The 17,969-nt window shown below is 37.0% G+C and overlaps 1 protein-coding gene across 3 annotated transcripts in view; it reads right to left on the reverse strand.

The window, feature by feature from the left end:
- The window catches only part of SCEL (sciellin), a 110,616-nt gene that overhangs the window by 29,050 nt on the left and 63,597 nt on the right, over window positions 1-17,969 (reverse strand). For all 3 annotated transcript variants that reach the window (XM_084877119.1, XM_084877120.1, XM_084877121.1), the window contains 9 exons: window positions 14,374-14,418; window positions 12,792-12,851; window positions 12,430-12,489; window positions 11,731-11,790; window positions 10,117-10,176; window positions 7,638-7,697; window positions 3,549-3,608; window positions 2,872-2,931; window positions 1,900-1,959 (listed from right to left, as the gene is read on the reverse strand). In XM_084877119.1, the coding sequence (XP_084733245.1) occupies window positions 1,900-1,959; window positions 2,872-2,931; window positions 3,549-3,608; window positions 7,638-7,697; window positions 10,117-10,176; window positions 11,731-11,790; window positions 12,430-12,489; window positions 12,792-12,851; window positions 14,374-14,418 (525 nt within the window). The remainder of the gene's footprint in view (window positions 1-1,899; window positions 1,960-2,871; window positions 2,932-3,548; window positions 3,609-7,637; window positions 7,698-10,116; window positions 10,177-11,730; window positions 11,791-12,429; window positions 12,490-12,791; window positions 12,852-14,373; window positions 14,419-17,969) is intronic.

A 17,969-nucleotide genomic window follows, 5' to 3' on the forward strand; every position in this document is an offset into this window, starting at 1 on the left:
ACTATTAATCATTTTATAAGTTTCAACATAATAGGATAATTTCTTTTCTATCTTTTTTTTAAAAATAATTTTTAATTTATTTTAGAGGGAGAGGGAGATAAAACATTGATCGGTTGCCTCCTGCACATCCCTTACTGGGGATTGACCTTGCAACCTGGGCATGTGCCCTGACTAGGAATTGAACTGGCAACTTCCTAATACATGGGACAATGCTCAACCAACTGAACCACATTGGCTGGCTGCTATCTTCTTTGACTTAAGCACAGAGTAGGGCTACAAGGACCCAACAATGAAGAAAAAATAGTAACAGTAACAATGACACCAATAAATAATGACTAATAAGTACTTGAGCGCTGAGTGCTTTACAAGCTATAGAAACTAAGTCTTTTTTAAAGAGAAACAAGGGAGACCTATCTTTCACTGAATCTTAACCTGCAAAGTAAAATATTATATAGCCTCTAAACTCAGTATCTGACTCCCAGACAAAGACAATAATGTTATATTCTTATTTGGTGGGGAAAAAAACTAAGGACAAGTTAGCATTAAATATTCAGATAAAAGAGTGATGAAATTTTTGGAAAACCATAAAATAAAATATATGCAAAGGGTGGGGATGGGTGGGCAGTAGGCTGTGTTTGGGAAGTTACCCAAACTATATTCAGAATTCATCTTTCACACCCACATAAAATACTATCTAGTCCAGCCTGCAGTCTGGTTTTGTAAATAAAGTTTTATTGGAACATGGCCACACCCATTTGTTTATAATGTATTATGTATGGCTGTCCAGTTCACTAGTTAAAACAGAACTGTTTTGGACCCCCCCCCCCCACCCGAGACCTTAAGTATTTACTGCCTAGAACCTTCAAGCAAAAGTTGCTTACCTATCCTAAGAATCTTTTTATGATAGCTACATAGTGTAAAAGAAGAGCATTCCTATGTGTAAAGATAGGAAATCTACCAGGAAAAAAAAAATACAAAATGTATTTAACTCATGTTCAAACTACCATAACAATATATGTTTATAGATTAATGGTTTTGATATCTTTTTGCTTACTTAACATAATGTGTCTTAGAGTAAATTCCCTCTATATAAAAGACAAATGTCATTTTTTAAAAATATGTTATTTATTGGTTTTAGAGAGGAAGGGAGAGGGAGAGAGAGAGAGACAGAAACATCAATGATGAGAAGGAATCATCTCTAGGCTGCCTCCTGCATATCCCCTGTGGGTGATTGAGCCTGCAACCCGGGCAAGTGCCCTGCCTGGGAATCTAACCATGACCTCCTGATTCGCGAGTCAATGCTCAACCACTGAGCAACAATGGGTAGGCAGACAGATGTCATTCTTTATATTCCTATTATTTCAATGAACTAAGAATCATTTTTTAAATGATATCCCAATTTTAGGGTTTCTGTAAGCAAGAGTAGAAGGGAGTAAACAAGGGAGGAGGAAGGAAAGAGAAATTTCCTTTGGGCTTGGCGACATGGGCTAGAAGATGTCAACAGGGAAAAGGGGAATATGTGTAAAACTTTCAACAATAAAGATTTTAAAAAGTAAATAAAATAAAATAAAACTTATTTAGAGTACTTATCTCTAGGAAATTGTTTTGGGATGATGCTTCACCTCCTGGGCAATTCTGATTCATTTTGAGGGAACCCCAAGCATGGAACACAAATCCCATACTGATAAGAAATACTTTAAAGAATTCCTTCTCTTCCACTAAAGCTCACAGCCAGGGATCCCTGAGCAAAGGACGTAAATGCCAGATTGCTGACACAGAGTTATTGATTTTTAGTGCCATCACTGGCTGTCTCCATGATGGGACAATAAATTTTATCATGTTTTTAAGTTGAATAGAAAAAAAAGGGCATAAGAGATAGGAGAGTTCCAGGAACCTCACCTTTGGTTAGTTCTGTTTGTTTCAGGAGTCACTTTGATAAGGCTGTCAACACTTTGGTTCCTTTAAAAGATTATAGAAATGATCAGATCAATGGTCAATTTATATCACACAGTTGCAAATATTTATTAAAAGTTAGGGACATTTTATTACAAAAACATGTTATAATGAAGTATTTATTATAACAGAGGTATCTCATAGGGTTAGAGTTTTTCCATGCTGTCTATGAATATATTTATTGAGGCCCTAATTATAACTGCATAGAAATAATAAATAATAACTAAAGCTTTTTGAATATCTGTGATGGGCCAGGCACTGTTCTAAGTGATTTACATAATTATTGTGATTTAAACCTCACCTCAAATCTATGACAGAAGAACTACCATCCCAATTTCACAAAGGGAAAAACTGAGATACAGAAAGATTAAGATTTTTCTACATGGCTAAGGGAGGCAGGGTTGAAATTTTAAGCTAAGTAATCTAACTCCATAGTGCAAGCACTTTCCATTACTCCAGCCATCTTACTGAGACATAGTGATGGAATTAGCGTTGGAAGTAACTAGAGAGCCATTGGTCTAGCTTCCTCGCTTTGAGGATGAGAAAACTGAAGCCCAAACAGAGAGGTACCAATCACATTCATACAGTTAGTGAGGGCAGAGCCAAGCCTGGACCCACATGTGCTGGTTCCAGTCCAGTTCTCTTTCCCCTTTCCCGTGCCATCCCTCTGCTCAAAAATAAATAAATAAATAAAATAAAATAAAATAAACAAATCAATGAATAAAACTGTCCTGTCCATCCTGAAAAAACAACTATTCACCTAATTGGTCAAAATTGTTAACATTTCAGATATAAGGTTGTGGAGGTTACATGACTTTTCCTGAACTTTCGAGTGCCAGTCAGCTGGAATGATGATTTAATTCTATTTTAAACACTGGGTCAACATGAAATGGAAAAGAAGAGCTTATTAAATCTCACCCTTGCACACTTTTGTCTGTTCCTGGATTCACTTTGATGAGGTTTTCAAGGTCTTTGGAACTTTAAATCAAAAAGCAAACACATGGTAAGTAAAAATGGAATTAAATCAACTAAGTATATTAATTTAAATAATATATATACTCAAGATGAATTATGCTATTAAGTTTTGGCATTTGAATTAATACCAGTTTATTCCCTTCATTTAAAAGAGAGAGAAAAAAAAAAAACCTCTATACAAATCATTGGCATACTGGTTTGTCATTTACCCTGAAAATAAAACCATAAAAGTAGACAAGATTGAGCTTTAAAAAAACATTCAGGAATTATTTAGTGATTTGCCAAAAACTTTCACCTTCCCCCTCTGATGCTATAGCTGTACTCTTTTTTTTTGTTTTATTTTGTTTTGTTAATGATTTACATTTACAGTGCATTTTTGCTTTAATGGGATTTTATACCCATTATTTTTATAATCATTCTTTCAATAATCAAGTGATAAAGGTGAGAGAAACATTTTATAACTGTAGAAGCCTAAGCCAGCATGTTCAAGGCACCATGTGGCAAATAATGAAGCCCAGACTTCCCGATTCAAATTCAAAGACTTTTCAACACAGCTGCTCTGAAGAGTGCCACAAATTGCTGCGGTTGGGGAAGGAAGAAAGATCAGACATAATCCTCACCCTGAGCTACTTCTGCTCACTTCAGGGGTCACACTGCTGAGATTGCCAAGACTCTGGCCCCTTTAAAACATTAAAAAAAAATTGAGGTTAATGAGAGATTAATAACAAGTGGGCAAAATTATTTATTAACATTCAGAAACAGTATCAACACTTGGTGAGATCAAAGAGTTGAAGACTGGTAAAGGTGACAATGCAGAAGAATGTAAGAGCTTATACCTGCCTAAAACTCATGGAGACTCAGCGAGGGATTTTAATCTTGGAGCCATTATGCTAGTAGCAAATGCCATCCTAGGACTCTGTTGCTATCATGATTTATCTAATGCTACACTCTTGACCTTTGCCAGGTGCACTAAATGTTTTGTAGTAGTCCCTATATATGTCTCAAGGCACATTCCAGAAGCACCCTCTTAATATCATACTTCAACATGCTGAGGAACTTTCAAATTAACTTTGGAAAATATATATTTTGTAAATGACACTCTTTAGCAAGTTCACTATTCTCAATAATGGATTAAAATTAATATACCGGTTTGTTAATGTTCATGATATATATAGCCTGAAATCTGCCTCTAGTACTGTGTGTTAAAACTACATCTTTTTACTAGTTCTGTGTTGGCAACAAACTATAAAGATTAAATCCATGGAGTTCTGAAATGTAAAATATATTTACTGTAATATAAAACTCTCTATAGTCCCTGAAAACATGTTAGGATTTCATTGTTACCCTTTAGAGTACCTGCATTTGATCTTAATGGAATTTTGCTTTTCTTACCATTTCTCCATGCCCTGTGGCCCTACTAAGATCATATCATAGTCTCTGAGATTGCATCTATACATCAAAGATAGAGATATTTGGAAGCAACCAGATGTTGACTCGAATTTTTACTTGTATCCAAATGTCTGAGAATGTGTATACCCAGGCTAAAAGCAGCTAAAATATTTGAATCTTTTCCATACAAATAATGAAACAATTAACCTGACAGAAATAGCTATTCTACTCCAGAAAACTCCTTGTTGATTTTTCAAACACTTTGTTGGTTTTTGCTTAAACCAAGTATGTGAAATTTAAATGCCAGTGACTGAAAATAAAAATTCCTAGGATGCTATGTCCACCTTTGAGTACTCAAAAACAATAAAAATAAATAAATAACACAACAATAAGCATTGTAATGCCTCCCTTGTAATATTGGTATTGGTTGTAAGGTTTGCTTTCATTATATTGCCAAGACTTTGATCTCTTTAAACATATTAAATAAAGTACATATTAGTGTAAGGTTATTAAAATTTCAAAGTTCATAAAGTCAGTAAGGTAGGAATGAGCCTGGAATCTAAGGTAGTTTTGGCTGGACTTATTAAACAAGTAAAAGACCATCATTAAGGCTTAAGATTTTATTCTATCTGAAATGTGATAATGCTGAGAGTTTTTAATAAGGAAGGGAGCATAATCTTATTTTACTTTAAAAAAAGTTTACAGAATATTGCACACATAATCATACACACATGAATCCCCACAAACTTTTGTATGTGAACACATGTCACACATAGGCATGCAGTACACACATACACATCAACATATGAAAAACAATAGGTGATGATTTGAAATAATCTTATAAAAATTAGAAGGTATTTCCTAGAGAGTCAAAGTAAATTAAATATTTAAATGATGAATAAATCATTAAGAAAGCAAAATTCACCTGATCTTTATTACTGCTCACAGTTACTTGTATCTACTATGTGCTGGTTATGGTAGTATTATGATTCCTATTTTGTTGATGAGTAAATTGAGGCACAGAGACATAGCTAGCCAGTGACAGAGTCAGAATTTGAGTCTCAGTCTTTTGGATTCGTTGTTCACATTCGCTACCTCAAGATACCACCCTGAACCACCCATGTAGCCAAGGAAATCAATGCTTTCTTTTCCATCTGTTTGTTGCAAAGCTGTACAAGTCTGTGGGCCTCTGACCAAGCCAGGCTGCTGAGAGCAGTGTGTGCCCCAGCTTTGCTGCTGCCCCAGCCCTGGCCCTGCTCCCTGGGCCTACAGGCATCAGTGACACATTTAGAATCTAATAATATCATGTCCTGAGTTAACTGAATGGAAACGAGTTCTACTAAAACCACATGGAACTATTTGGTACACTGTTTTCAGCAACATGCCCACAAGCTCAGTTTCAAATCTATTCCCATCTGCTTTTTGAAAAGTAAAAAGCAAGAGGACATAAGCTTTCCAGATTTACTTGACAATTCATGGGTGGGAGACCTCTTAATGAAGTACACTTGGTTAAGCTTCTCATCTTAAACACCCACCATGCTTCACCCACATAACATATAGTACACACAAATATACTACACACATGAAAACAGTTTACATATATACATACTTACACACCCACATACATATACTACTACTACTACTACTACTACTACACACACACACACACAAACAAACACTACTTACATATACATACACACAATACTTCTATATGCACAAATTGTAATGGTTAACTTCATGTTTCAACATGACTGGACCACAGGGTGACCAGGTATTTGGTCAAACATTATTCTGGGGGTGTCTTCGAGGTTTTGGATGAAATTAATATTTGAATGCTTAGACTGAGTAAAGCAGATAGCCTTCCCTAACATGAGTAGGCCCCATCCAATCAGTTGAAGCCCTGAACAGAATACTAGTGTCTAAGAAAAACGGGACTTAGCCTGCCTGACTGCTTATTCTGTGACATTGTTCTCCTGCCCTTGGACAAGAACTTATGCCATGAGCTCTCCTGGTTCTCAGGTCTTTACACTTAAACTAGGAGCTACAGTTTGCTACATAAATATGAGCTTGAGAGTTCTCAGCATGAACCAATTCCTTCTAATAAATCTCTCTCTTTCTCTCTCCCCACCTATCTGTCTATCTCTATCTATCTATATATCTCCTATTCTGCTTAATTGAAGAATCCTAGTTAATATATACACCTATAGACACACACACTACATATGTGTGTGTCTATAAGTGTATGTATCTCTGTGCCTTCAATACACACATACATATGTATAGGGAAGGACATAAGTAGGTTTAGAGTTATGAATATGTGAAACAGAGTTTATTCTTATATTATTATTTATTAACTAGAGGCCTGGTGCACAAAATTTGTGCACGGGGGTATGGGGGATGTCCCTCAGCCAGGCTTGCACCCTCTCCAATCCAGGACACCTCGGAGGATGTCCAAATGCCTCTCATAATCTGGGACCGTTGGCTCCTAACTGCTTGCCTGCCTGCCAGCCTGGTCGCCCCTAACCCTAATGGCTCCCCTACCAGCCTGATCACTCCTAACTGCTCCCCTGCTGGCCTGACTGCCCCTAACTGCTTCTGCCTTGCCCCACACCCAGGACCCAGGATTCCCTCTTCTGGTTGGTCACAAGCACCTGGGACCCAGGCTTCCCTCCCTCTGGCTGGCCACAGGCACCTAGGACCCAGGCTGGCTTCACTTGGGCTGGCCACAGCCATAGGGGTCCATAGGTGGGTGGCTTTGCCTGGGCTGTGGCTGTAGCTGAAGGCACCCAGGACCACGGGGCAAGCAGCTTGTCTCTCCCAGGCCATAGTCTGGCTGGTCCCCATTCCTGTCTCTCAACTCATTTGTGCCTGACTGGTTCCCATTCCTGTCTCCCCAGTGTTGAGTGTCTGAGCCTTTACTGCATGATGGTGTGAGGGCCTGTGGATCATTTGCATATTAGCTCTTCATTATATAGGATTATTATATTATTTCCATATGAAAAAGTCTAAGCCTACTTTTCCTACTTATTATACTACACACACACACACACACACACACACACACACACACACACACCTACATATACACATACATTGAAATCATTTAGCTCAGAAGAGCTCAGTCAAAATTCTCATTTAACATCTCAAAATCTATCTGGCAGCAAACTTTAACCAAGAATAAAATGCAAGAGATCATGTCTGTGTATCCAAAGTACAACTGCTCCAGCTTGATCAATTTACTGTCCTGAATACAGGCACTCAGGTTGCTAATATGCTTATAAATGCCAGACAAAGGAAGGGAAAAGCTTTAAATATCTTACCTCTTCATATTTTTATTTGTTTCAGGACTCACTTTAATGCGCCCACTGAGGTCTTGTTTTCTTTGAGAAAGAAAATAAATTTTACTGAACATTGTTAAAATAAAACACTAATTAAGTGAACAATGATTGGACAAATTGAGTGGTAAATATACAAGTTCTCTGTCATTGTAATTGTTCAAGCTCTAAGTACAAATAAAAATTCTCTTACATCTTGAGCTGGAGAACATTTAAGTTTCCTTTTTTTTTGTTAACAAGAAACATGTTTTCTGTTCTATTCTCAAAATGCATAAGTAAATGTGAAACTTGTTATTTAACAAAATCAACTTTGCCCTCGGATACATCTTGTAAGAATACCCCAAATGGTCAGCATTGAAGTTAAAGTTCTATGCTTGATCCAATCAGAATATAAATTTCTACTCCATAAATCATATATAATTGCCTATTCTGTTTTTTAAATAAGAGTAATGCTAATAATTTTCAAATATTAAAGTTATTGAATACATGTATAAAGTTATTAACACATATTAATAATAAATATTTTAAAACAATAAAAATATATCCTTTCATATAAACTCAACCATTCCCACAACTCAAACCTTCTAAAAATAATCGAGTTACAGTGAGTTACAAAGGCAAAAAAACACCTTAAATGGTAGAAAAATGAATGACTCCCTTCTCAGAGGACATATGTTCCCCCCATTAAAATGCATTGAGTAATACCAAAAGGAGCAGAAGAGGAACCTAAAGGGACAGTAGAGGATCCCAATAGTAGGTGACTGACAGCTCCTGCCATGCTCACATAGTGGGAAGAGAAGTGGAAGGATGTTCTTTCTCCCAACGTGTGCACTTGCCCAGCCCTCCTCTTGGCTGCCTTCTGAGACCACATCCTCAGAAACATTAATTTTCAAGAGTTTTAGTCAAACTCCACTCTTGGCTATCTTTGTCACTTTGGAGATCCACTTTGAAAATAATATCTAGATTGTGCTCTCATTGGGCACAAGAAATTCAATTCAGCCCTAACCGGTTTGGCACAGTGGATAGAGTGTTGGCCTGCAGATGGAAAGGTCCCAGGTTTGATTCTGGCCGGGGGCATGTAGCTTGGTTGCAGGCACATCCCCAGAGGGGAGTGTGCAGGAGGCAGCTGATCAGTTTCTCTCTCATTGATTTTTCTAACTCTCTGTCCTTCTCTCTTCCTCTCTGTGAAAAATCATTAAAATATATTAAAAAAGAAAAGAAAGAAATTCCATAACATCCTTAAAAACAATCCAAGTCTAAAATTTAGGAGAAAAAGCAACATTGGGACATTTCTTAAAAAATAAGTGATTTTTTAGAGCAAAGAGGGAAGGTCATGTGGCCCATCGCTATTTTCCAATTCCATGCTAATAAAATATGTCTGTAAAGTCAAAATGCTAAATCATTCTTCTTATTAATTATCACTTACAGAAATCAGATTTAAGACACTAATAAGTCTTAGCCAGTGGTATTTTTACTTCCTCTGGGATTAATTTTGTTAACATTGTCAAGGTCTTCACCATTTTTTTAAATGTTTAAATCAGTTTCAAACATTATTGTAATATATATATTACTATATATATATTTATCATTAATGGTTGATTCAAGATTTTAAAGAAATTTATTATACTGATATTAAATTCATTTTTATTATAAAATTGCCTATGAACAACATAGTTAAATTAAATTTTGGATTTAGTTGGCCTATATGTAAATGTAAATTCATACAAAATGTACTATAGAATCTCCAAAGTGAAGGCCAGGGCAGTAGGGGTCAGACACAGAGGAGAGAAGACAAATTTAAAGATGCAACCCTTTCAATGTCACTGAAAAGATCACACAATTAATCTGGATGAAAATAACCAAGATTCAGAAACATCAAAACAGTTTTCATTCTCTGTTAGTTTTACCTGCCCTGGTTTTTGCTTTGATAATTGTTTCTAGATCTTGACTTCTTTGGAAAACCATGAAAAATTCATGCCGGTTAAGTCACATCTGAGCTTTATCTAAGCTTTACTCATACAAACAAGAATGCCCCTGAAAGGGTGTCGGATGTTTCCAGGACCAGAAGACCAGAAAAACTTTTGATGTAATTATCCTTAGCTTCTCTTTATTAATTCCCATAGTAACACTTGCTATAAATCAGTTCAGAAAAACTTGCTCACATACCTCTCACTTTGTAATTTTGTGCTTTATATTTCTTCATTTAAATATAACATTTGGCTCATTTTTAAATTGTTTAGGATGATACAGAATAAGAGATTATATCGCAGGTTTTCCTGACTTTAATGTATCTCAAATATGTGGTCCTATGGACACAACATTTGTCGTATTCCTTCGCCTGCTAACTCTAATAGGCCTAAAACTGCAGCTTCATCTGCCACAGAGGAAAGCACAGCACTCCTATTTCTAATGAGGCGTGAAAAGCTGACCTAAAAGGAGCCCATCAAGTAGGAGTTCTCCTTACCCTTTCTCATACTGGTCAGTCCTTTGGTTAAATTGGATAAAACTTCCAAGGCCTTGGTTTCTTGATCACATTGGGGCAGAGGTGGGTGGGCAGAGCAACAGAGACAGAGAAAGAGAGAACAATTCAATCTCTTACGACAATAGCAGATTTCTCACAGCAGGAGTTAAGATGTTATCAGTACCTAAAGTATCAAAGCATCAGAAGTCCTTAGAAATATTGAGTTCAAGTAGCTCTACTCCTGAGATATGCTGACATGATATAGTAGCTATTTAATAGCAAGGTCCTAACCATCCTCAGCTATGATTAAATCAACTTAAAAGTATAAGTTCTGCCCTAGCTGGTTTGGCTCAGTGGATAGAACAACGGCCTGCAGACTGAAAGGTTCCAGGTTCGATTCCAGTCTGATTTGCGGGCTCAATCCCCAGGGGGCATGCAGGAGGCAGCTGATCAATGGTTCTCTGTCATCATTTATGTTTCTATCTCCATCTCTCTCCCTCTCCCTTCCTCTCTGAAATCAATAGAGTGTGTATATATATATATATATATATATATATATATATATATATATATATTTAAAGAGTAAGTTCCTCCAGGTCTCAGCTTTTTTTTTCTTTGTCCTTTATGGATGGCTTGGTGGGAAGTAACTTTAATATATCTGTTCAGATGCTGTCTTCTTTAAACTTGAACATCATTCACAACAGGGGAGAAGTCAGATAATCAAGATTTTAAATCTTCTTTAAGTTGAACATTTGGAGAAGTCATTTTCAAATAAAAAGTCCAAAGTTCTGAGTAATCTTGGAAAAGTGGAAATGACACTATGATGGTTTAGCATGTTATATAAATTGACCATAACCAATAAAATTTTCACATGCCAATAGCATAAACCTATTAGGAATTATCAGAACTTATCCCTTTCAAGTCCCTGATTATGCAAGCATTCCCCTTTGCTATTTTCATCCGTCTTTGATTTCACTGTGATAAGACTATTGATATTTTAATTTTGTTCAAAATAAGAAAGAAGGGAGGGAGAGAAGAAAGAATAAGGAACTATGAACTCCCCCTACTACACAAACAAAGCATCAAAGCCCATTTTGCTATTAAGTTATTACAAATCACTTTTATCTTCCTTTATAGCCCATAAAATGATTACTTGTTCTACTCACCCTACTCTTCTTATTTTCTATTACTTTTGTGGACCTTTCTAAACTTCATTTTTTAAATATCTGAAATCCCACCTTTTCCTGCAAAGTTTACAGAGAATTGACCAGTTTCCCACTTCATCTGTTCTCCACTTGAAAAATTAACCTATAATAATACTTCCATATTTACATTATAATAATGTACTGTATTATTAACAAGCATTTCAGGTCTGTGGGATTATTATTGCTAACACTTTTGCCAAATACATTTTCAGTGTTTGACATTAGAGTAAGTTGAGAGTGGCATGGAAAGCTAGAATGCCATTCTGTACACAGACTGGCACAGATACATAATTTTAAAAGAAAACCAAGACAAAGAAATAATTATCACATTAGGAAGGCAAACTTAGTGACTAACCAAATACAAAGTAAACAGTCAACCTGAGGTAAAAACAGAGCTCTCATAAATCCTTACCCTTTGTCATTCTTGACTGTTCTGGGGTTTTCTTTTATGAAACTGTCAAGAGTTTGGTTTCTTTCAACATGAAAAAAATAATACCAGTAATATAAGTCAATTTTCTAATACATCAGTGAAAGTCTAGAACTATAACTTAATCCCTTAAATGCTATCAGTTCAGTTACTAATCATTCATCAACCTTTTAATCAGACAAAATAAACAAAAGCATAGCTCTTGACTTTGAGATATTTACAAATACATTTGAAATATATCTATGAAGTGACTCAACTAATATTTCAAATGAAAATGGCCTTAGTGTATCATAAATACATCAGTGGTAAAGGGCTGTGCTCCTAGCATTAAGTCTTACAATAAATGCATTTAGTTCATAAACCAGCCTTTTGTCCACTACTTGGAATAGCCAGATTTCTTCCATTTTTAGATTTAAAAGGAGACTTGGAGATCATCTAGGTCATACCCTTCATTTTATTGGATAAGAAAACGGAGGGCCCCAGAGGTTAAGTGACAGGCTCTGGGTCACCCAGATTGCTGTTGGTGCAGAGCCGGCCCTAAGATATCCACCCATCTCCTGCCCCTGACTGGGCGGCCTGTTCCACCAGCCCTCCGGATCCCTGTTCTGAGTCGGTGGTCTCCCTCAGCAAATACAGTCTAGGACTCAACCAAAGAGGCCTGTTAGAGTCTTAGTCAGGTCTTACCCTTTGCCATCTTTGTTTGGCCGGCTATTCAGAAAGAGAAGACAGTCAAGGCTTTGGGCTCTGTAAAACAGAAAGAAATTCAAATAAAAAAAATTGCATATTGCAATAAAATTATGTGGTATCTTGAAAGGTCAGCTACAATAAACATTCCTCATGAATTGCTCATTTACTCTTAGTGAACAAAAGAGCAGAGCTCCTTCTGAGCAATTATGTCTGAACTAAATGCACAATGCTGAGGGCACCACCCCATCTGCTAGTACATTTTCATGCCAGAGGATCCAACTCCCTCCCAGTTAGTGTCTGACAGAATAAAACAGCAATCTGGGAGGTCACATTTGCAGGTTAGAGACAGATGCACTTACCTTTTCTCTATTTGCTCTGCCTTAGGAGTTGTTCTGAAGATGCCATCAAGACCTTGATTTCTTCAAATGTATTAAATAAAAAACCTTGTCAGTGGTAATAATAGAAACATAGACTCCATAGAAACATAGACCAGTTTACATCTAAGACAGGAAATAGAAGCTTGTGGGGAAAGATGAGCCACATTCTTGAAATTGCTTTATTCCAAACAGATACTTTGATAGACTCAACATTTAAACTGCAGTGGAACTTAAAGAAAAGTTACAAATTGGGGATATATATAACCCATAACAGGTACACAGGTGTATTGTTTATTTCTTATTTGTTTTTGTAGTTTTTAAATATATTTTTATTGATTTCCTTATAGAGAGGGAAAGCAAGATAGAAAGATTGATGAGAGATCCACTGTCTCCCACACAGCCCCTACTGGGAATGAAGCCTGCAACCCGGGCATATGCCCTGACTGGGAACCAAATCAGAGATCTCTTGGTGCCTCAATCAACACTCAACCACTGAGCAACACCAGCCCAGCCATGGATGCTTTTTCTTTTAATGTGAGCCAATATTTACAAGACAGCATGACCTATAAAATCCTGAATTTTCAGGACCTCCTGTAACACTGGGCTCAACTTCTCACATGGAAATACTCAGCTGGAGCTGGGAAGCAGCTGTGCTCTTTGGAAAGGACATTCCCCTAAGTCTTATACAGTCATTTACACCGGCCTGGCCTCCACAGGCCATTGAGTCTATGATTCATGACCTCATACCTCTTTCTCATGTAGATCATTATTGTCAGAACAGGGTATGAAAAATACATCTCTTGATCAATGAACACATTTGACATTTGCTTTTTCTCTTTTTCTTTGGTCCAGTCTCTTCAGTATGTTAAAATGCAAAGTGGCAGAGAGATAGTTAAAACTCCGGCCCTAGCTGGTTTGGCTCAGTAGATGAGCATCGGCTTGTGGACTAAAGGGTTCCAGGTTCAATTCCTGTCAGAGGCACATGCCTGGGTTGCGGCTCAAACTCCAGTGTGGGGTGTGCAAGAGGCAGCCGATTGGCAGTTCTCTCTCATCATTGATGTTTCTTTCTCTTCTTCTCCCTTCCTCTCTGAAATCAATAAATATATATCTTAAAAAAATAACTTCACACTTCTCTAACACAAACCTCAATTTTTTATAATTTTTAAAGTATACAGTTACAAATGATTCAAAATACAGAGATAATGTTACCTAAGATAATAAGTGGTTTATGTAATGGTTAAACTAACAGCAGGTAGTGATCAAACCAAACTCTGTTTATATACTAAGGTAATATTTTGGGAAGAGAAATGTATTTATTTATTTAACTTCTTTATTAAATGGAATGTGAAAATCAAAGTTACCTTAATATTAGAGTCTTTGCATTATAATAACCATTCATAATAATGATGCAATGATGATTTCCACAAGCTTTTTATTCAAAATCTGTAGGATACTTTTGCCTAGCCCAGAATGTGGGTCCTCATGCTCCAATATTGAAAAGACATAAGAAGTCATGTCATGTAATTCAGTAATAAAGCAAAAAATAAATGTATTGAAATCTTACCTACTCAAGCTTTTGTTCATTTTGATGATATTATCCAATTCTTCACTTTTGGAAGAAAAAAAAAATCTCACATCAGTCAAAGCCTGACCAGAATCAAAGAGCAGATTCACCTTAAGACAGCTGAGTTCTCTGAAATACAACACGTGTCCCACCTCTACCATCTAACAAACACCTCTTTCTCGAAAAACTTCTTTCCCGACTTCCAACTGAATAGAGTCCCTCCATTTTTGCAATCCCAGCAGCATTTTGTTTATTTGCACCTCCTCTAGGACACTTACATGAATGCACTTAACATGGCAACTGCAACTTGTCCCATACGATTGTCCCTGCTCCTGTGCATACAAGTGTGCACACAGACATATCCCACTTAGAATTTAGAACTGTGCTTTACCTCAGATCCTCCTCAGTCTTTCATATAGTGTCTTTCATCCAGTAGATACGTAATACCGGTTTTTAACTGAGTCAACAAGTACATTGCCTAATTATAGATCCTACTCTTGCACAATGTATTTGCACAAAGCAGCTATTCAATAACATTTGTTCATCCTTAAGTCTGACTGGTTTCTTGAATTTTTGTTAACCTCATCCCAGGCCAGCTAAATTTGGTAGCCTGTTTTTGTATTTGAGTACTGTAAAATCTTCACTGGCTGCTTCTTTGAGAACAACCTGTCTCAGCGAATCCTCTGGGTACCAGAATATTCCTTAGAAACACAAGCTCAGCTCTCCCGGAGAAAGCAGCCTCAGTGGGTTTGATGGTCCTCAAGTGTGTCCTTTCCTCACCCTCTTCACCACCATTTCTCTGGTGTCCCTCATTCATTTTTTCAATTAAAAATTTTTGGTTCTCTCTGCTTCCTGATTGAGAACCACATGTTTTTAATACTTTCTCAATGTTTCTCTTTTTTCTTGATTCATTACTGGTGTTAACCAGGAGGCTGTGAGGCCCAGTAACTTGGTAGTTACACAATCAGGCTCCCAAGTGAGGAATCCCAGTGCAGGATTCACCATGTAGGAGTTGGCGACTCTGGGTGAGCTACCTAATCTCTGCCTTGACTTCTCCATCTGTACAATAGGCATACGAATTGTTCCCACCTCACAGAATCAATAAACTAATGAGGATAAAGTGCTTATTATGATGCCTGGCAAGCCATAAATTAATTTTGGCCATTATATTAAACAGTTCCCAGTCAATAATAAAATTTTCATTTTTCACTTTTGAACTGCATTTAGAGATGCCAAGACATTGGCTTAGGCTTAGAAAGGTATAATTGCAGAGTGATGTATGTGCTTTGAAGAGGCCTGACACAGCAACAACAGTCCTCTTAGAGACCCTTAAGAGCACATTAGATCAACAACCATCCATAGCTGAACCTGTTCAGGTAATATTATGTATTCTATGGTAGGATTGAAGGCTGAGAATAAATACTGAAATACAAAAGTCACTGTCTGTGAAAAAAAATGAATGTTCTCTCCTTATGTGGGACAAACATTACCCAGGCCCCTGATACAATGCCCCATTGTCTTTTCTTGCTTGAAATTCTACCTTCCAACTCTGAGTCTGTGACTCTGTCCATGTCCCCAAGGGAAAGAGCAAATTTAACAATCCTGTAAATTTTAGCCACAGACCTTTCTGACTGGTATGAGTCACAATAATGAGATTATCAGGATTAGGGTTTGCTCGTGTTTATCACGAGAAAATTAGCATAAATCATGAGGAGACACTCTGTAGTAAATTAAATAAAATAGAGATTACATCCTGAATGAAGAAGTTCAGCTTTTAAAATGACCTTAAATTGATGAAAGCTTTGGATATTGAGTTTCACCATTGCATTTGCAATAAATTAAATGCTTTTAATCAGATAAGAATTTCACAAAGGAACTTCACAAAGAGCAGCTGGGATAAATAAAGCTATTCTAGTCCCTATGAGCATCTCACAGGAACAATACTCAGCTACGGAAGCAACAGACATTTTCCCTGTCCCCCCCCCCCCCCAACCCCCACCCCCGTCAAAGCAGCAACTTCTCTCTGAGAAGAATGTATCTGGCTTTGGAATCTGTGTGTCGTGGCTGGGGAGAGTGGACAGGAAAGTTCAATGGACTGCAACTCTGGTTGTCTTTGTTTGATTTATGAGAATCAGTGATCTCTTCAGTATCACTCCCCTATCTCTCTCTTAAACTTCCCTTTCACTTACCAAAAACTATCTATTTTTAAACCCTATTAAAAACAAAATATTGCTTCGAACCAAAATGAATAATTAAATTAGAGCTCTAATTTGATGAGAGGAGAAATGGAAATGAAACATTCCTGATACTCTCTCGAGTTCCCTTCCAGATTCAGAGCTCCTCTTTTGTTTGTGAATTTGCACAGAGCTAAGTGTCACTTCTGTTTATTCTCTGCAGTTCTTTCAACTGAGGCTGCAATCCCTAGTAACACTAAGCATTGCTAAATTCCATGAAGAAAAAAAAATTGTAGGCATGGGATTTAAACTATGAAATCTTTATATTCAAGGTTTTCTCACTGTGCATCATTATTTTGCCATATTCTATAAACACCTACTTTGTACAAAGCATCAGGTTAGACTCAGTAAATAACATATGATGAATAAGAAAAAAATATCTGCTCTGACAGACTTAGAGATGATAGAGATGATGAAATATTCACATAAATAACACGAAATAGCACCAATGTGTGATTAGTTGTTACAAAATATAAATTGTGGAGCTCTAATTGCTTAGAGAAGCAGAAGTTACATTTCACTAGATCACTAAGGGAAGACTTCCTAGAAGACGTGATATTTGACCTGGTTCTTGAAAAATAGGTAGGACTTGGGTGAATGGAAATGGTGACCTTGAGGCTGGAAATGGGAAGAACGGCATAAGCGAAGGCAGGGTATCTGGAAACTATAGATAGGAAGTAATTTAACCTGGTATTGAATATAGGGTAACTGCAAGGGTAAAGTCAGAAATAACTTTAGAATGTTAGGTTGGGGCCAGCTCAGCAAGGGCCTTGTATGAGGTTTTATGTGATTGGGTGGGCAATGGGGGGCCAGTGGAGTTGGGTTTGAGCAGAAACTTAGGAAAAGAGCTTTGGTGGAGATGATGGGTAGTCATTGTTCAGAGACTGGAGGAGTGTAAGTAAATCTGAACAAGCTACTCTAATAACCTGAGCTGAAGTAAATAAAAGTTTGAACAGGGGTGAGGCCATAAGGGCATGAGGGATACTTTAGACATTTAATCCATATATGTCTGGTTACATAGAGAGAGAAAGACCTGGACAAATCAAGAATGACTCCAGAAAGATGAATATTAGAACAGAGGAGAAGTCAGGAAGTAGCCTCTTTAGGAAGAAAGTTGAATATGGTCTAGGACATGCTAACTGGGAAGGCTGTGAGAGAAATAAATAGAGATCTGACAAACAACATAATTACAGGACTGGTGGTTTGGAATGAGGTCAAGACCATGAACGCTGAGGTCATGAGGCTATGTACTGTCACCAGAAGAGAAAGCAGAGGAAGAAAAGTATCCATAAATATCAGCAAATTTTTCAGGACACATCCACAGACACTGATTCTTTCTTCTTTTAAATTCTGTATTATATT

This window comes from Pipistrellus hanaki (assembly GCF_964339955.1).
Source record: "Pipistrellus hanaki genome assembly, chromosome: 3".
Classification (NCBI taxonomy): Eukaryota; Metazoa; Chordata; class Mammalia; order Chiroptera; family Vespertilionidae; genus Pipistrellus; species Pipistrellus hanaki.